The sequence below is a fragment of the Mastigoproctus giganteus genome, chromosome 7 (genome assembly GCF_048544385.1).
Source record: "Mastigoproctus giganteus isolate SK-2022 chromosome 7, ASM4854438v1, whole genome shotgun sequence".
Taxonomy (NCBI): domain Eukaryota; kingdom Metazoa; phylum Arthropoda; class Arachnida; order Uropygi; family Thelyphonidae; genus Mastigoproctus; species Mastigoproctus giganteus.
In genome coordinates this window covers 6,770,256-6,786,083 of record NC_143581.1, presented here as the reverse complement: position 1 = coordinate 6,786,083, position 15,828 = coordinate 6,770,256, and the positions used below count along the sequence as shown (strand labels likewise).

Below are 15,828 nucleotides of genomic sequence, written 5' to 3'. Positions count from 1 at the left end.
GTTACATGTGCACATCTCCAGTCTATGGGTACCTCCCCTGAGTCTAAAGAAGCTCTCATAATTATGGCCAGGGGTTTGCTTACTTCCTTTGCTGCCTCCTTTAATATAACTGGATAGATCCCATCCACCCCAGGTGCCTTTTTTATGTTTATCCTCAACAATCACTCCTCCACTTTCCTCTCAGTTATTACAAAATCATCTAGCTCACTACCAATGTCTACTTTACCTACGTCATTCTCCTTCCTGAATAACTCCTAATGTGTGAATGTAGATGCAAAATACTCGTTTAGCTTGTTAGCCACCTGAGCAGGATCATCAACTGTTGAACCATCAATATCCAGTGGACCAATCTGATTCATCCCTTTCCTTCTTGAGTTTAAATAGGTAAAGAACTCTTTTCTGTTTTTCTTTGCATCCTTTGCCAAAGATTTTTCGTAGTCTGCCTTTACCTGCCTAATCTCCTTTGTGACTTGGTTACAGACCAACTTATATCTATCAGTTGTCGCCCATTAATTTGTATGTATTCCATGCATTTTTCTTCTCTGCGACATGTCTCATTAGTTCATCTGACAACCATTTAGGCCTAATCCTTGAACAATATTTCTTAGTTGGTATGTAAAGCCTGGTAGCTTCCAAGATTAGTTCCTTGAATGCTTCCCATTTTGAGTTTGCTGTTGGTAACATCATCAGTTGGTCCCACTGTATAGAATTTAAATACTGTCTCAGACCATCATAGTCGCCTCTACGAAAACAAAAACCCTTCCCTTTACCTCTGATGGTAGTTACCTCCTTGAGTAAATCCCACTTCAACACACTGTGATCACTGCCACCTAGTGGTTCATTTATCTGCAGATTCTTAATGCATGAAGAATCACTACTGATAATCAGATCAAGAGTATTGCTCCCTCTTGTTGCCTCACAAACATGCTGATGTAGAAAACAATCATTGGCGCCTCCGTAGCCAGGTGGGAAGGAGCAGCAGCAGTGCGTAGCACACGCTTCTTGATTAGACCGGGGTTCGAGCCCGTCACCACCAAATACAGAGGATGCGGAAAGGTCAGAGAATGACCACCGCATATCCCGGAGCAATATGGCCTTAGTTGCTAATGCTCCTAAAAACCAAATAACAACAACAACAAAACAATCATCCAAGAAATCCTCAAAAGCCTGGCTAGTGTGTGAGTGACCAACCCACAAATTCCAGTCAATATCTGGGAAATTAAAATCCCCCATTATAAGACTCTCTGATTTACTGGCCCACTCCATTTCCCTGTACAATATCTTATTATACTCATCAGAGTCATTAGGCCTATAGCACACTCCTACTCTCAATTTTGATTTCCCTTTGCTTATGTCACACCAAACTGACTCGACACTGCCCTGTCCATCGATGTCGACTGGCTTCACTTCCTTGGATTTTATGTGTTTCTTAACTAATAGCATAACCCCTCCTCCCCTCCTGTCCTGTCTATCCTTTCTATACACATTGTATTCCCCAAATTCCAGTTCTGCATTCCTTATATCTGTGTTACACCACGTCTCTGATATCCCAACAATATCTGTCTTTGATGTTTTGAGCAATACTTCAAATTCATCAAATTTATTTACCAAACTCCTAGCATTGGTGTACACGCAAGTATGCATGCACCTGTTTCTATTCTTAGCTACCCTAACACAACCCATGTGTTTACTTGTACCGCAATGACTCCCAGCAGTCTCTGAAATATCCTGCATCTTGTTTTTCAGGCTTCTGCTCATTTCAATAGAAGCAGTGCAAGAATCACTTCCACCTCTGCCAGTGGCTACTGTTAATCTATTAGTCCTTGTATCCCCCCCCCCAACTAACAGTTTTCCGACCCACCTAACACTGCCTCGTCAGCATCAGCAAAAATTCTTGCACCCTTTCTATTTAAGTGTATCCCATCCCTGTAGAAGCAGTCTCTCCTGTTAACAAGTACAGACCAGGCTGAAAAAAATTCTACCCCTTGAGCCTTGCACAATCCCTCCAGGGCCGAATTGATCGACAAGGCTCTCATCATATACTCCTTCCTATCGTGTCTGGGCAGTATTGCAGACACTTTCAATTTCAACCCTAATTCACGGCTAGTTTTCAACAGTGACCTGTACTTGCTAAGTAATTCCGCTGGTCTGCTACTCTTAATATCATTAGTGCCAACGTGTACAACTATATCACCTTTTGTGCCCTTAAAAGATTATATCTGCTCTACAACGTCATCAACCTTTGCCCCTGGCAGACATACCCTGGGCTTATTCCACCTATCCTTTTTACAAAGCATGTTCCCCGTTTCCGGGAACATACCCTATTATTATTTCATAAGACTGTTTGGTCAGTGATCTTTTATATAAGAAATAAAAATACATTTTAACTAAAAAAAAAAATCAGGTAATTAATTTCATAACTATTAGTCTCGAAACTCTCACTAGATCCTGGCTTATTATGATTTTCTGTTTTATAATGGAGTTATAAATTCAAATAAGTCAATTTATAATCTCTATTATAAAAACAATCTACTTGCCAAATTGCTATCAGTGGTATTGACTTTCATTCGATTGCATTCTTTTGTCCACTGTTTATTCATTGGCACTAATGATATTAAGAGTAGATCTGAGGACTTGTAGGGGACCTGAGGACAAGTAGGGCAATGTTGGAAAAAAGTCACGAGTTAGGACTGAATTTGGCAGTGTCTGCAATTCTGCCCAGACATGATAGGAGGGAGCATATGTTGAGAGCTTGTCAATCAATTCAGCCCTGGAGAGAATGTGCAAGGCTCATTGGGTAGAATATTTCTCAGTGGAAAATGTGCTTGTTAACAGGACAGACATCTTTTTACAGGGATGGGATACCCTTGAATAGGGGTGCAAGAATATTTGCTGATGCTATCAAGGCAGTGATAGGTGGGTTATAAAACTACTACCTTGGGTGGGTACACAGACTTGCAGTTTAACTAAAGCCACAGGTGGAGGTGAAAGTGATTCTTTCACTACCACTGTTGGTACATGCAGCAACCTAGAAAGCGAGGCATCTGGAACTTCAGGTCCTGCTGTGGGTCATCATGGAACAAATAAATACATGGGCTGTGTTAGGTTAACTAAGATTAAGAACACGTGCATCTATACTTGCAGGCGCCCCCATAGCCAGGTCGGAAGGAGCAGCAGTGCGTAGCACACGCTTCTTGATTAGACCCGGGTTCGAGCCTGTCACCACCAAATATGGAGGATGCGGAAAGGTCAGGGAATGACCACCACATATTACGGGAGCAATATGGCCTTAGTTGCTAATGCTCCTAAAAACCAAATAACAACAACATCTATACTTGCATGTACACTAATGCTAGGAGCATTGCAAATAAACTTGAATTTGTTGTACTGATTAAGTCATCAAATACAGAAATTGTTGAAATAGTGGAGACATGTCACTCAGACATCAGTGATGTGAATTTGAATATTGGGAGTACAATTATAGGCCTGACATAGCCAAGTGGTCAGGAGTGAGAGTGCATAGCATGCATTCCTTGAGTGACTGGGGTTCAAGTCCATGACTGCTAAATACGATAAATATTTGTATTGACGATTTATTGTAAACTCTACTGACTTGGTTCTTGTGCCGGAGTATAAACAGAAAAAAAAATATTGGAAGGACAGATATTACAGGAGAGGTGGAGGGGTTATGCTCTTATTTAAGAAGACGATTAGGCAAGGTTAGACTACATCTTGAGTACTGCATACAGGTCTAGTAGCATCCTTTTTGAAAGAATTCTGATCTATTGGAATGAGTGCAGAGAAGGTCATAAGTTTAATAAGAGGAACAAAATGAATTACTTTGAGCAATGCAAGAAGATAATTTTCCTAAATATTCTTGTAAATGTTACCAATCTGTAAAGAAATGGTGATTTGAAGTGAGGGTCAATACAGTACCACAGACACTGGAAGAACAGAGGGGTAGCTAATTGCTACATAAACTATTGCTGTGATAGAAAATCATTTGGTGAGAGGACCTGCACCTGCTGTAGATAATGATGTAGATGCTTGTGAAGAATCTTCCAGTGCCTGTGAATCTTCCTGCTGTTGCCCATATAGCATAGATCTCTGTGTAAACCTTTTTATGCTGCTCTTTATCTGGTTCAGAATCCATTATTCTGAGGTGTGCTTGGATAATTCCTTCCTCATTTCTTTTTTAATAGCTGTGAATGATCCATTTCCTCTAGGATGAAAATTGGTGGTCCTAAACAGTTTTTGTTTGTCTGGGAATGTCTCCTGGCAGAGATACATTGATTCTCTGTTGTTACCTTTTGCATAGTCATAATTAATACATCCCAGCATTTGAATTTGGGTAATCGTTCATAAGAATCTACAATGAGATGAATTAAAAATCAGTTGAATAGGCCTTCTGACAGTATCACCACCAATGAAGCAATTCTGCACATATGTTTCTATGAACTTTGTTCATTGTTTTGGTGAGTAAAACTTACACCCCAGTTTTAGCTAGACCTTTTGGAATCACCATTATATTTTAGAGAATACAGAACTTATGTAATTATTGAATTCTATTGCAGTATCCATTAATATCTTATATTATCAAAATTTTTAACACTTGACTGATTTTTAGAAAATGTAAACTGCTCACAGACTTGCCACTGAATGTGGAATTGGTAAAATGTCCTGGTCTTTGGTATCAGGGTTTATGTGGAGTTCTTTTTAATTTACTAAATTTGGGGTCTAATTTCCGAGAACAAATTTGAGTCAGTAAGGTTCTTATTTTTTGTACTTTGTGGTGTTGAGGTGAAGTTGCATCTGGCACAGCATTAAAAATGCGTTGAGTGTGAAAAATAACTACAATAGACATGTATTATTATTTTATTATTATTAATATCCATATGATGCAAGGAAGCCTGAGGCTTATGCTGCACCAGGAAAAAAAAAAAAAAAAACAGTTCCCGAGTAACCCTGAGAGAGAGAGAGAGAGAGAGAGAGAGGGGGTGTGTGTGTGTGTGTGTCAAAATTAGAAGGGAATCACCAAGAAAGAGAAAATGTATGTTGCAAATGGTTGACCAGTTTTTCTGATGATGACTAGTTCTTTTTCCAATGATGTTTATCATTTCCCTCCTTGTCACGAGTATTTCTTTTCTGATATGCATTATTTTTCATGCATATCAGAAAAAGAACTGGTCACGACAAGGAGGGGAAGGGTAAACATCATTGGAAACCTATTTTTCCTTGGAAGGTCATCTTCTAGAGGAATATATTTAATTTATAAACTGATAAAAAATTAATTGAGAATCCTTAGAGTATTTTAAGATTAAAGATCTATTTATAAGTAATTTTCTTTTCAGAGTGGAAGTACTGATGAAGGAGTTGCATCATACATTCAGGAGAATAAAGTAAGTCTATTCTATTCCTATTTTATGAATTTATTGTTATTATTTTTTTATTATGGATAAATCATTATTTCTTCAGATTTCATGTGGATTAAATCTATAAATATATGAACTGAAAGTTCACATGTTTACAGATTAATGAAACACTATTTATTTACTTTTGTGATCAATAACATGACATTTAGGTGGTACCATAGACAAAGTCATGTAGAACGAAAGAGACTTATGTGTAATTCTGTTATCTGACCTGAAGTACTTTGGGTAGGCACAGCTGCTGGAAGCTCATGGGGATTTTGTCAATGATATACTTGGCTAGCAGGGATAAAAAAAGTTGATTATCCCATTGTAGAAGGCAATGGTTAGTTAGGACATCTTGAGTACTGCATACAGTATTTAAGATCTGTCCTAATCATTGATTAGTATGTATATATCTAGAAGCCTCATTTTGAGAAAGATATGGATCTGTTGGAACAGGTGCAGAGAAGAGCATTGAGACTTACAAGGAATGGCTGCAGTTCTGAAACCTACATCTCTTGGAAAGTAGGCACCTAGACCTGATTAGTGTTTAACATTAGTAGAGGCATGATGCAAGAAAGCAAGCTTATACGGCATCAGCCAAAAAAAAACAAAAACTTCCCATTTCACTAATTCGTTCATTCCAAATGTTTGTCTAGTTCTGCCTTGAATTGATTTAAGCTGTCAACTTCCACAACAGATGGAAGTTTGTTCCTGCTATCTAAAGGCAAACTTCTACATGTCTGTTCTACAACTGTCTTTCCTTACTTTGAATCTATGCCCCCCTTAGGTTTGTAATCTGAGCAAGAGGAAGAATCCCATCAGTATTAAGCCTGCTCAATCCATTCAAGACCTTATACACCTCGATGAGATCATTTCACAGGTGCCTAGCCTCCAGAAGCTGCAATTTGCAGAACTTAAGCTATTCTTCATAAGAGCACCCCTTTCCCTTCACCAATCTTGTTGCCTTTCTCTGTACTCGTTTTAGCCTCTACATCCTTCCTAAAAGGAGGCTTACAGACCTGTGTGCATACTCAAGGTCTGGCCTGACCATTGCTTTATACAAGGGGATAATCACCTCCTTGTCCCTGCTCACAAAATTAGTGTATATCATTGATGAGACCCCCATGACCTACTCTGGCAGCCTGTCTGCACTGCTCAGAAAACTTCATATCTGACTGCACAGTTGGTCCCAGGTCTCTTTCATTCTCCACTACCTTGAGTGTAATACCATCCAGTTGTTACATTTCTCTGGGGTTAGTACTACCCATATGCAGTGCGTTGCATTTTTTAATGTTAAAATTCAGTTGGCATTTCTCAGCCCATTTACACAACTTTTCCAGATCCTGTTGCAGCAGCATACTGTCATTACTGTTGTTAATAACCCTGCCAACCTTTGTATCATCTGCAAACTTTGTTGTTAAGCTTGATATACTTCATCAATATCATTTTTAAATATACAAAACAACAATGGGGCCCAACACCAAACCCTGAGGGACACACCTAATAACATTAGTGCAGATAGAGCAGTGTCCATTGATTACCACTGTCTGTCTTCTCATATTCAGCCATCCTTTTATCTATTGTAGCAACTTACCCATACTGCTCCAATTTATACACCAGTCTTTTATGTGCAAGAGTATCAAAAGATTTTCTGAAATCCAAGTACAGTCAGTTCTCGTATAGCACGATAGTTGTGTTCCTTGGAACCCTCGTGCAATGCAAAATCGTGCAATATAAACAACAGGCTCTATGGGAAAAATGGGGTTAGGTGCTGACCACCCAAGATTGAACACACATTTGTAACGAAAACATTACCAAACACAATAAATAATCGTAATAAAATACTTCGGTATTTTATTACGTAGTATTTTTTAGTTGTAATAAAATACTTGGGTATTTTATTATGACTATTACGTAATAAAATATTGCTAGTATATATAAAAGAAGTATAATAAAAGAAGCAAAAGCAAGTCTGATTTTGCTTCTATCGTAAGCAGACTTGTTTTTTGTTTGATCTTCTATCCAAACAGATGACAGCCGCTCCATCTCTTCCAGTTCTTTGTGTCTTAATCTAATGGATTTTAATTACACTTTGAGTTGTTCCTGCTATGAAAGTTGTTTTTATTTTCTCTGCATTCTTTGTAATTCTTGGCGTTGCCTCATTTAGGCCTGTAGCACGTGCAATATCACATGGTCTTTCATTTCGCTCAAAGCGTTTCACAATTTCATATTTTTTCTCAATCGACAGAGGCAGACTGGCCCATACGCCTTACCGGGGAAACCCCGGTGGGCTGGAGGCCGGTGTGATTTTGGCCATAAACGCTAGTATGAGGCCAAGAATTTTTGACCCAATCCGCCTCTGTTTATCGATATTGCTTTTCTGTTTCTCTCTGAATCTGTAGTGTCTTCACCAGGACGCTTCCTTCATTTTTAGGAAATAAAGCACAATTACAAAATGAGGAGGCATGCTTGATGATACACATAAACAAAGCTGTGTGCGTGTAGCAACTGAATAAACAACACACCAAAGGCAGAGACACACTACGAACACCTCACTAGCTCACATTTTACTAAAGCACATTTCTGGGGGTTACTACCATGAAACAATAAAAACAATTTCCAGCTGCGTTTCTACTAGTGGAATTTGTGTTTCTACTACTTGATCTAATTGCATTTGCGATAATACCGATAGCTGGAATTGTGTGGGTTTTTACGCTATTATGGTGAAATGTGTTTCCCCTTCACTGATGTAAAAAACATAAATACATTTTCAGAATCTTCTCTTCATTCCTATCGTGTTGTGTTCATTTGGGATGATTCTGCATTCCACTGCCATTTCTTGTAAACACAAAGGCGAATCGTGCATAAGTGAATTCGGTTCATCTTATATACGATATCTTTCCCCTATTTATAAATCGTGTATGATCGAATTCGTGTAGTGTAAACATATAGTATATGAGGACTGACTGCATATAACATCAAAATTTATTTTTTGCATCCAGGTCCTTTGTGACCAAATCATAGTATCCAATCAAATTGGTCTGACAAGCCTAGCCTTCCCCTTAACAAACCCATGCTGTGTCTGAATTATTACTGCTGTCTTGTCTAGATGATCCAGCAATGCTCCTTTAACCAGTGACTCCATTATTTTCCCTGCAATAGAACTCAAACTAACAGGTCTGTAATTACTCGTGTTATCCTTTGATTTCCCTTTGTGAATTGGAGATACATTTCACATCTCCAGTCTGTGGGGACTTCTCTTGAGTACAAGTATGCTGTCATCATTATGGCTAATGGTATGCTTACTTCCTTTGCCACCTCCTTTAATATAATTGGATAGATCCCATCTACCCCAGGTGCTTTTCATATGTTTAACTTCAACAATTTCTCCTCCACTTTGCTCTTGGTTATTACAAAATCATTTAACTCCTTGTTAGAGTTTGATAAACATCTGGCCCTCTCCTCCTTGAATAACTCCTCGTGTGAATGTAGATGCAAAATACTCATTTAGTTCGGCAGATATCTGACTATGATCATCTGCAGTCAAACCAATGATATGAAGTGGACCAATCTGATTCATCCCCTTCCTTTTAGAGTTTATATAAGTAAAGAAGTCTTTGCTGTTTTTCTTTGTATCTTTTGTCAAAGATTTTTCATAATCTGCCTTCACTTCCCTAACCTCCTTTGTGACTTGATTAGAGACTAGCTTGTGTCTACCATAGGCTTCTGTCTCACCTGACAAGTTATGTGTATCGCATGGATTTTTATTCGCTGCCACGAGTCTCATTATTTCATCTGACATCCATTTGAGCCTAAACCTAGAGCGGCATTTCTTAGTTTCAACAAAAAGCCTAGTAGCCTCCAAAATCACTTCATTGAAAGTTTCCCATTTAGACTTTGCTGTTGGTAGCGTCCCACTGTATAGAACCTAAAAAATCCCTAGACAGCTGTAGTCTCCTTTACGAAAGAAAAAATCCTTCGCTTTATCCCTGATGGTAGTTATATGTTTAAGTAAATCCCACATCAGTACACTGTGATCACTGCCACCTAGTGGTTCCTTTATCTGTAAAATCTTAATGCATGAATAATCACTGCTGATAAACAGATCAAGAGTGTTATTCCCTCTTGTTGCTTCTTTAACATGCTTCTGTAGAAAACAATCATCCAATAAATCCACAAAAGCCTTGCTAGTGTACAAAAGACCAACTCACAAGTTCCAGTCTATATCTGGAAAGTTAAAATCCCCCATTATGGGCTACCCCATCTACCCCAGGTGCCCACTTTATTTCTCTGTATAATTGTTCATTGTACTCATCAGAGTCATTAGGCCTATAACAAACTCCTACCCTCATTTTTGCTTTCCCAGTGCTTAAGTCTCACCAAACTGACTCAACACTGTACTGTCCACCTATGTCAACTGGATGCACTTCCTTAGATTTTGTGTGTTTCTTAACTAACAGCATAAACCCCTCCCTCTTCCTGTCATGTATTCCCCAAATTCCAATTCTGCTTCCCTTATATCTGAGTGGCACCAAGTCTCTGATGCCCCAACGATTTCCACCTTGGATGTCTTAACCCACACTTCAAATTCATCAGATTTATTTACTATGCTCCTAGCGTTGGTATACATGCACCTGTTCGTACTCTTAGTTACTCTAACACAGCCCATGTATTTACTTGTTTTATGACCCCCAGCAAATCCTGAAATCCCCAGTAACTGGCTTTCCGGGTTGCTGCTCATTCCAGTAGAAACAGTGCATGAATCATTTCCGCCTCTGCCTGCAGCTATTGGCTATTGTTAATCTTTTATTCTGTGAATCATAGTCATCACACACACACACACACACACACACACATGCTGAAATTTAAAAAAAGGATGGCTTCTGGAAAAATGGCAAAAATTTGCTTTGAACCAGAGAGTAATTGATGTTTGTCACAAACAAACTACCACCCTGATGTTGAGGAACTGTGTTGTTTGAATAAATTTACAGAACTAGTCATATTATTAGATGGGATGGACAAATGAGGCAGGTAGGGTTTTTTGTTGAAAGTAAGCATGCTTTCTTTCATTATTTGCAAGTACTACTACAAATAATAATAAATTGCATGTGGAGGTAAGCACAAATTCAGTGTTCCGATGGGCTGATAGGACTTGAAGAATAGGGAATGGAATCAATGTCCTTGAAGGATTAAAAGAGGATCCCATCAACCACTCAGATGCCCAGCTCAGCACTAGAGCCCCATGCTCCAGCATCACACAGCACACTGGTATGCTCTGCAGCTTCTTGTGGGATCAAGGATCTTATAGGTGCTACAGGAAGTAGCTATAGTTGGTGACTCAATTGTCAGGATAATGGGAAAATGTTGTGAAAAAGTTGAGGGCAATATTGAGAAAAAGTCGTGAATTAGGAGTGAAATTGAAAGCATCTGCAATTCTGCTCAGACACAAGAGTGAATATGTGATGAGAGCCTTGTCAATCATTTTGGCTGTGGAGAGTCTGTGCAAAGCCTGTTGGGTAGAATATTTCTCAGTGTTGTGTGCACTTCTTAACAGGAGAGACTGTTTTTAAAGGGATGTGTGGGGGGCGGGGTAAGGTTTATTACTTATGGGGTTATTTTTTTTGTATCTTTTCCTTTTGCATTAATATTTTAATTTTTTATTACTTATATATCCCCTCTTTATATATGTACATCCCCGTAGTCCAATCCTCCCACTTAGCATCTGACTTGTTTGTTCTCAGAAGATTACCTGACTCGTAGGGGACCTTAATTATTTTAAGTATTTCTCCACAGGATTGGCTGAGTTTCGGAATGACAGACTCCAACACTTGAATGTAAAATAAAACAATGTTTATTAACATATCATACAGAAACTAATAATAGTGACTTGTTATTTCATTAACCTTTATATGTGTAAATATCTTGTTCAAACTCAAATGTTTCATCATCCGATATCCTATTCTAATACACATTATTATTCATTATGCTATGGTGTCTCTTCATGTTCTTTACAGGGACTTCAATAGGTCGTGGTATTCACTTTACATAGATTCTTCCAACTCTTCTTCTGAACAGTCTGTATAACAAACCAACAACTACCAGCCAATGAACTGGCTCACAAAACCCTTCAGAGTTCGTGTCTCAATTTGTACGAAAATTTCATTTATTCAGTTAGACACCCTTACTGCAATCAGGTTAACAGGAAATATTAATCAATTCAATTTAACATTACCCTTCAGGACCGTTAATCCTCTATACCTTTATATATATATCACTTTTAATTAGCCCCTACTCAAATCAGAAATACTCTCCACAAATCAACTCATAAATAATTCAAAATTCCAACCTTTAACTTCATATATAATATAAAAAAAACTTTCCCAACCCTAAACAATTCTCAATTATCTATTATAACCTCTCCTTCCAGCAAGCATTATTATGAGGAGCTTCACTTCAAATTATAGGCTACGTCCGTCTTAAATACATTACACTTTTATACATATATTCATTGCTTAAATCTCCCTCCTTAACTATATATACTTATTTCTCCTAAAGTCCTCTCCTTAATAAATTAGGTACACCTATTTCGGTAAACTCTATAGCACTTACATGTTTGGCCTGGAACTTTCCTCTCTGCTCGGCTTCCTTTCATATCGGTCATTCAGGTACTGGAATGCGGGGGCGCTCATTTGGGGATCTCGGTGATTTATGGTGTCTCCCTACCGGATACTGCACGGCTGGAATCAATCAGGGTCGCATACTCTTTACCGGTCAGCATTTCTTCTTCCGTGGATAGAGGAGTTGTCTAGTAGGTCAATGGTTCGACCACTCATTCGACTGGCTTTGCCTACATAATTTTCAGGATATGATTCTTCCTTGCTACGGCTTCCATGCTTACAGGTGAACATTCCTACAGGCTGTCGGGATACGCAGAATTTCTATCATTGCTTCCATCTACCTCAGGGCTGCAGCTATCACCCAAATTAGACTACTGCTCTGCTTTGTATCGTTCTCCAACTCATTCAAATCATTCTCCAGACCGTTTCGAGAACTTCTTCCGACTCCTCCGAAAACTTCTTCCGAATGCCCCGAAACTTCTTCCGAATGCCACGAAAGCTTCTCCCTGAATGCCACGAAAACTTCTTCCTAATCTCCCTCTCAAAATTCCCTCCACTTTCTTCCTGGCCAATAGGAGATCTGCGCATCCCTTTACCTGTGCTCTCATTTGTCTCCTCTCATCTTCCGTGGGCGGGTCTTCTTCCCAACTTCCGTGGCCTAGAATATACGAGAACCATCTAGAACGAGAGGCGGAAGTTCAGGTTAACTGAGAAACGTCACAGCTCTTCCCGTGACCTCACGCGCGCACACCTGGTGACGTCGCCCACCTCTAATGGCGTTCCACTGTGAAATTTCTAAGAGAGCCAACTTAAGTGCTCTTGGCCCTTACTATGGTGCATCTGCCTCTGTCTTAATGGGGATTTGTCACGGTTATTTACTTTTACTGACTCGTCAAAGAATTTCCATACAAACAAACTACAACTAAACCGGGAGTGACTGGAAGGTATTTTTGAATTCCAGAGCTTCTTAACCCATGTTGTTTTTATCAGAAAACCACTATTCGTATCACAGTTAAATTCACATAATATTTAACAAATTTTATTAATTAATGTAAGGACGGGTCCTTACATAGCATTCCTCTTCCCCTAAAAAATTTATATTCCATATGTAAATTTTTTTCTTTCTTTCTGTCCTCAGACGGATTTTCCTTTATCCCAGATCCACTTAATCGACAGCCAATCTCCTCTAATTGCCTTTTTATATTTTCTAATTACACTTATATACCAGACATTACTTAAACTTATATTAAGCTTCATTAACTACTCCCATCCCATATTTTCGTCGAATACTGCTCCTAGATACATTTGCTGCATCCTGTTTATTTCCTTCAGTTTGTGTGCCTTCTCCTCACTGGAAGCTTCAGTTCTGTAATTTCCTAATCCTTCGATTCCTTTAATTTCTGTTGCTCCATTTAATTTGCGATCCTTCTCATCACAGCCATTCTCTCCCCCTTCATGTGTTTTCTCTCCCGAATGTAAACCGACCCTTTCTCTCGTTTCCAAAATTCCTACGTGTAACACCCTCCCCTTCTCTTGGCACTTTCCCCCATTATTCCTATTTGTTTTGGTGTTCTTATTTAATTCCAATTTGTTTTGTGTAACCAGAACTTTATTATCAGTGCTTGCCTTACACCCTTCTAATTCTTTTCCACTAGCTTCCTTTGGAGTTTCCCCTTTCTCTGGCTCATACTGGGCTCTGCCGCCTGCCTTTCGCCTCCTGTCTACCTTTGGACTCGCCTGGGTATTACTGCCGAAGGTAATGCGGCCATTTCTCACATCTATCTTGGCTCTTAATTTCCTTAGCAGGTCCGTGCCTAGTACTGCGTCATGTCGACGACTGTTTATTCTGTTTGCCACAAAATATGAATGGGCCACCAAGTTTTCACACCCCTGTATTCTTACCTTGTCTCTGACAATATAATCGGTGTGAATTTCTTCAGCACCTACCCCCTCCAGACGAAAATCGCGGCAACATCTTATATCTCCCTTATTCGGCCTTTTGCAGTATTTAATGAGGTAGTCCCACATTAAAATAGACCTCGAGGCTCCTGTGTCCACCAGAAACTTACCTGGTACCCCTCCTAAGCTGCCTCTCACATATAATAGGTCGTTTCTACTGCCCTTAGCACTTACCGCACCTAAAGATATGGCCTTTCCTTTGGCGGTGTTTAAGTGTAATGATGGCCTCCCGCAGCGGGCATGTCTAAAAGATCCATGTCTCTTGACTACGGCATTGTTGATGCGCTCTTGTTCATTCCGATACCCCCCTTGTTTTGCGCAATGCCTTTCCTCCCTGTGCTTGTCCATGTTTCTGGGGTTTTTTACGTGTGGGTACCTGTCTCGTTCCCAATACTCTTCCCTTTCCCAGCTTTCTTTAGCACCCTGTTTCACTTTGCAGTAGCGGGTCCAATGGTCTGAGTTCTGGCACTTATAACACCATTTACGACCGCCGTCCTTGTCTTCCCCTTCGTTTGTTCGTGAAACTGTACCCAATCCTTGTTTCACTTCCGGTTGTTGCTGAATTTCTCTAGCATCATTGCTTAAGGAGAGCCTTTCCATCATCCACTCCATCTTTCTTTCGATGCTATTTAAATGTTTAGCTAACCCTTCGATTTCGCTTCCCCACTCCCTCGATTCCTTTTCTGTTTCAGGCTGCTTTCTGTCGGTTATCGCGTTTATCTCCTTTGCCCCCGTATTTTTGCTAAAGTTCTCAAGCCTTTCTTCCTCTAATGAGTGGGTGTACGCGTCTGTTAATGTTTCTGGATTTTTTCTTAGTACTTCTTTTTTAAAATTGTGCCTGAGCCCTGTGATGAACTGCCCAGTTAGTATTTTTTTCGAATGCCTGTTTCTCCGATTCCGATGTTTCTGTGTTTAGTTTTAAATTTAGGAGGCGCTGGTGGAATTCGCTTACTGTTTCGCGAGTGGTTTGCGTGTATCCTCCCAACTTTCCTACGCTTGTTAACAAGTCATTCTTTTTCCCAAATAATTTTCTTAATGTCTCAGTGAATCTGTGGAGCGTTACTATTTCTTCTGCCACTGTAGCCTGCCTGTATTTTTCTAATGCCTGTCCTTCTAGTTTAAATTCCCCTATAGTTATGACATCCATATCGCTTAACTCTTCCTTATCCTTAATTAGCTTTAATTTATTAATAAATTTTTCCACTCTTTCACCTGATTCCCCCTTGAATGGTTTCAAATACTTGCTGTATTTGATTTGTCCTGACCCCTTTGCTACCCCGCTTACCATTCTCACCTCCGGTTTTTCTTGGCCTTCATGTTCGTCACTGTGGCCCCCAAAATTTTCGCAGTCCTCGCCGCGTTTCCTACCCTTTCTTGGCATTTTTATTTTATATCTATTAATCTCTAGCTATCAACTTTAACTAATTAATATGTCTGCCGATTAATCTTTCTACAATTCTTTAACTATATTAGATAATCTAATTCAATTTACCATTAACATTTACCTGCTTGATCAATAATCAATTAGTAAAATTTCAACACCCAATAATTATAAAATTTATTAAGTTTTACTTATCTATCCTTGAAGTTTCCCTGTCCGGTCTCACTAATTAATTCAATTGTACATAAATAATAATTTCCAGTTCAATGCTAAATCAATACTTGCCTCTAAAATCCACCATTATTTACTTGTTCAATCTAAATTCATTCAACAATAATCAACTCAGTAATACATATATAATTCTAACTTACGCTTTCTGGCTCGCCAGCTGAATTTTTTTCTATCAGTTTCAGCAACTGGATTGCATGTATATATACATGTAAATATATTTTCCTGT

At 39.1% G+C, this 15,828-nt stretch overlaps 1 protein-coding gene across 1 annotated transcript in view; it reads left to right on the top strand.

The window, feature by feature from the left end:
* LOC150082462 (piezo-type mechanosensitive ion channel component-like) overlaps positions 1 to 15,828 on the top strand; it is an 861,219-nt gene that overhangs the window by 754,271 nt on the left and 91,120 nt on the right. The window contains 1 exon segment of the mRNA XM_090377768.1: positions 5,352 to 5,399. Coding sequence (XP_090233894.1) covers positions 5,352 to 5,399 — 48 coding nt within the window.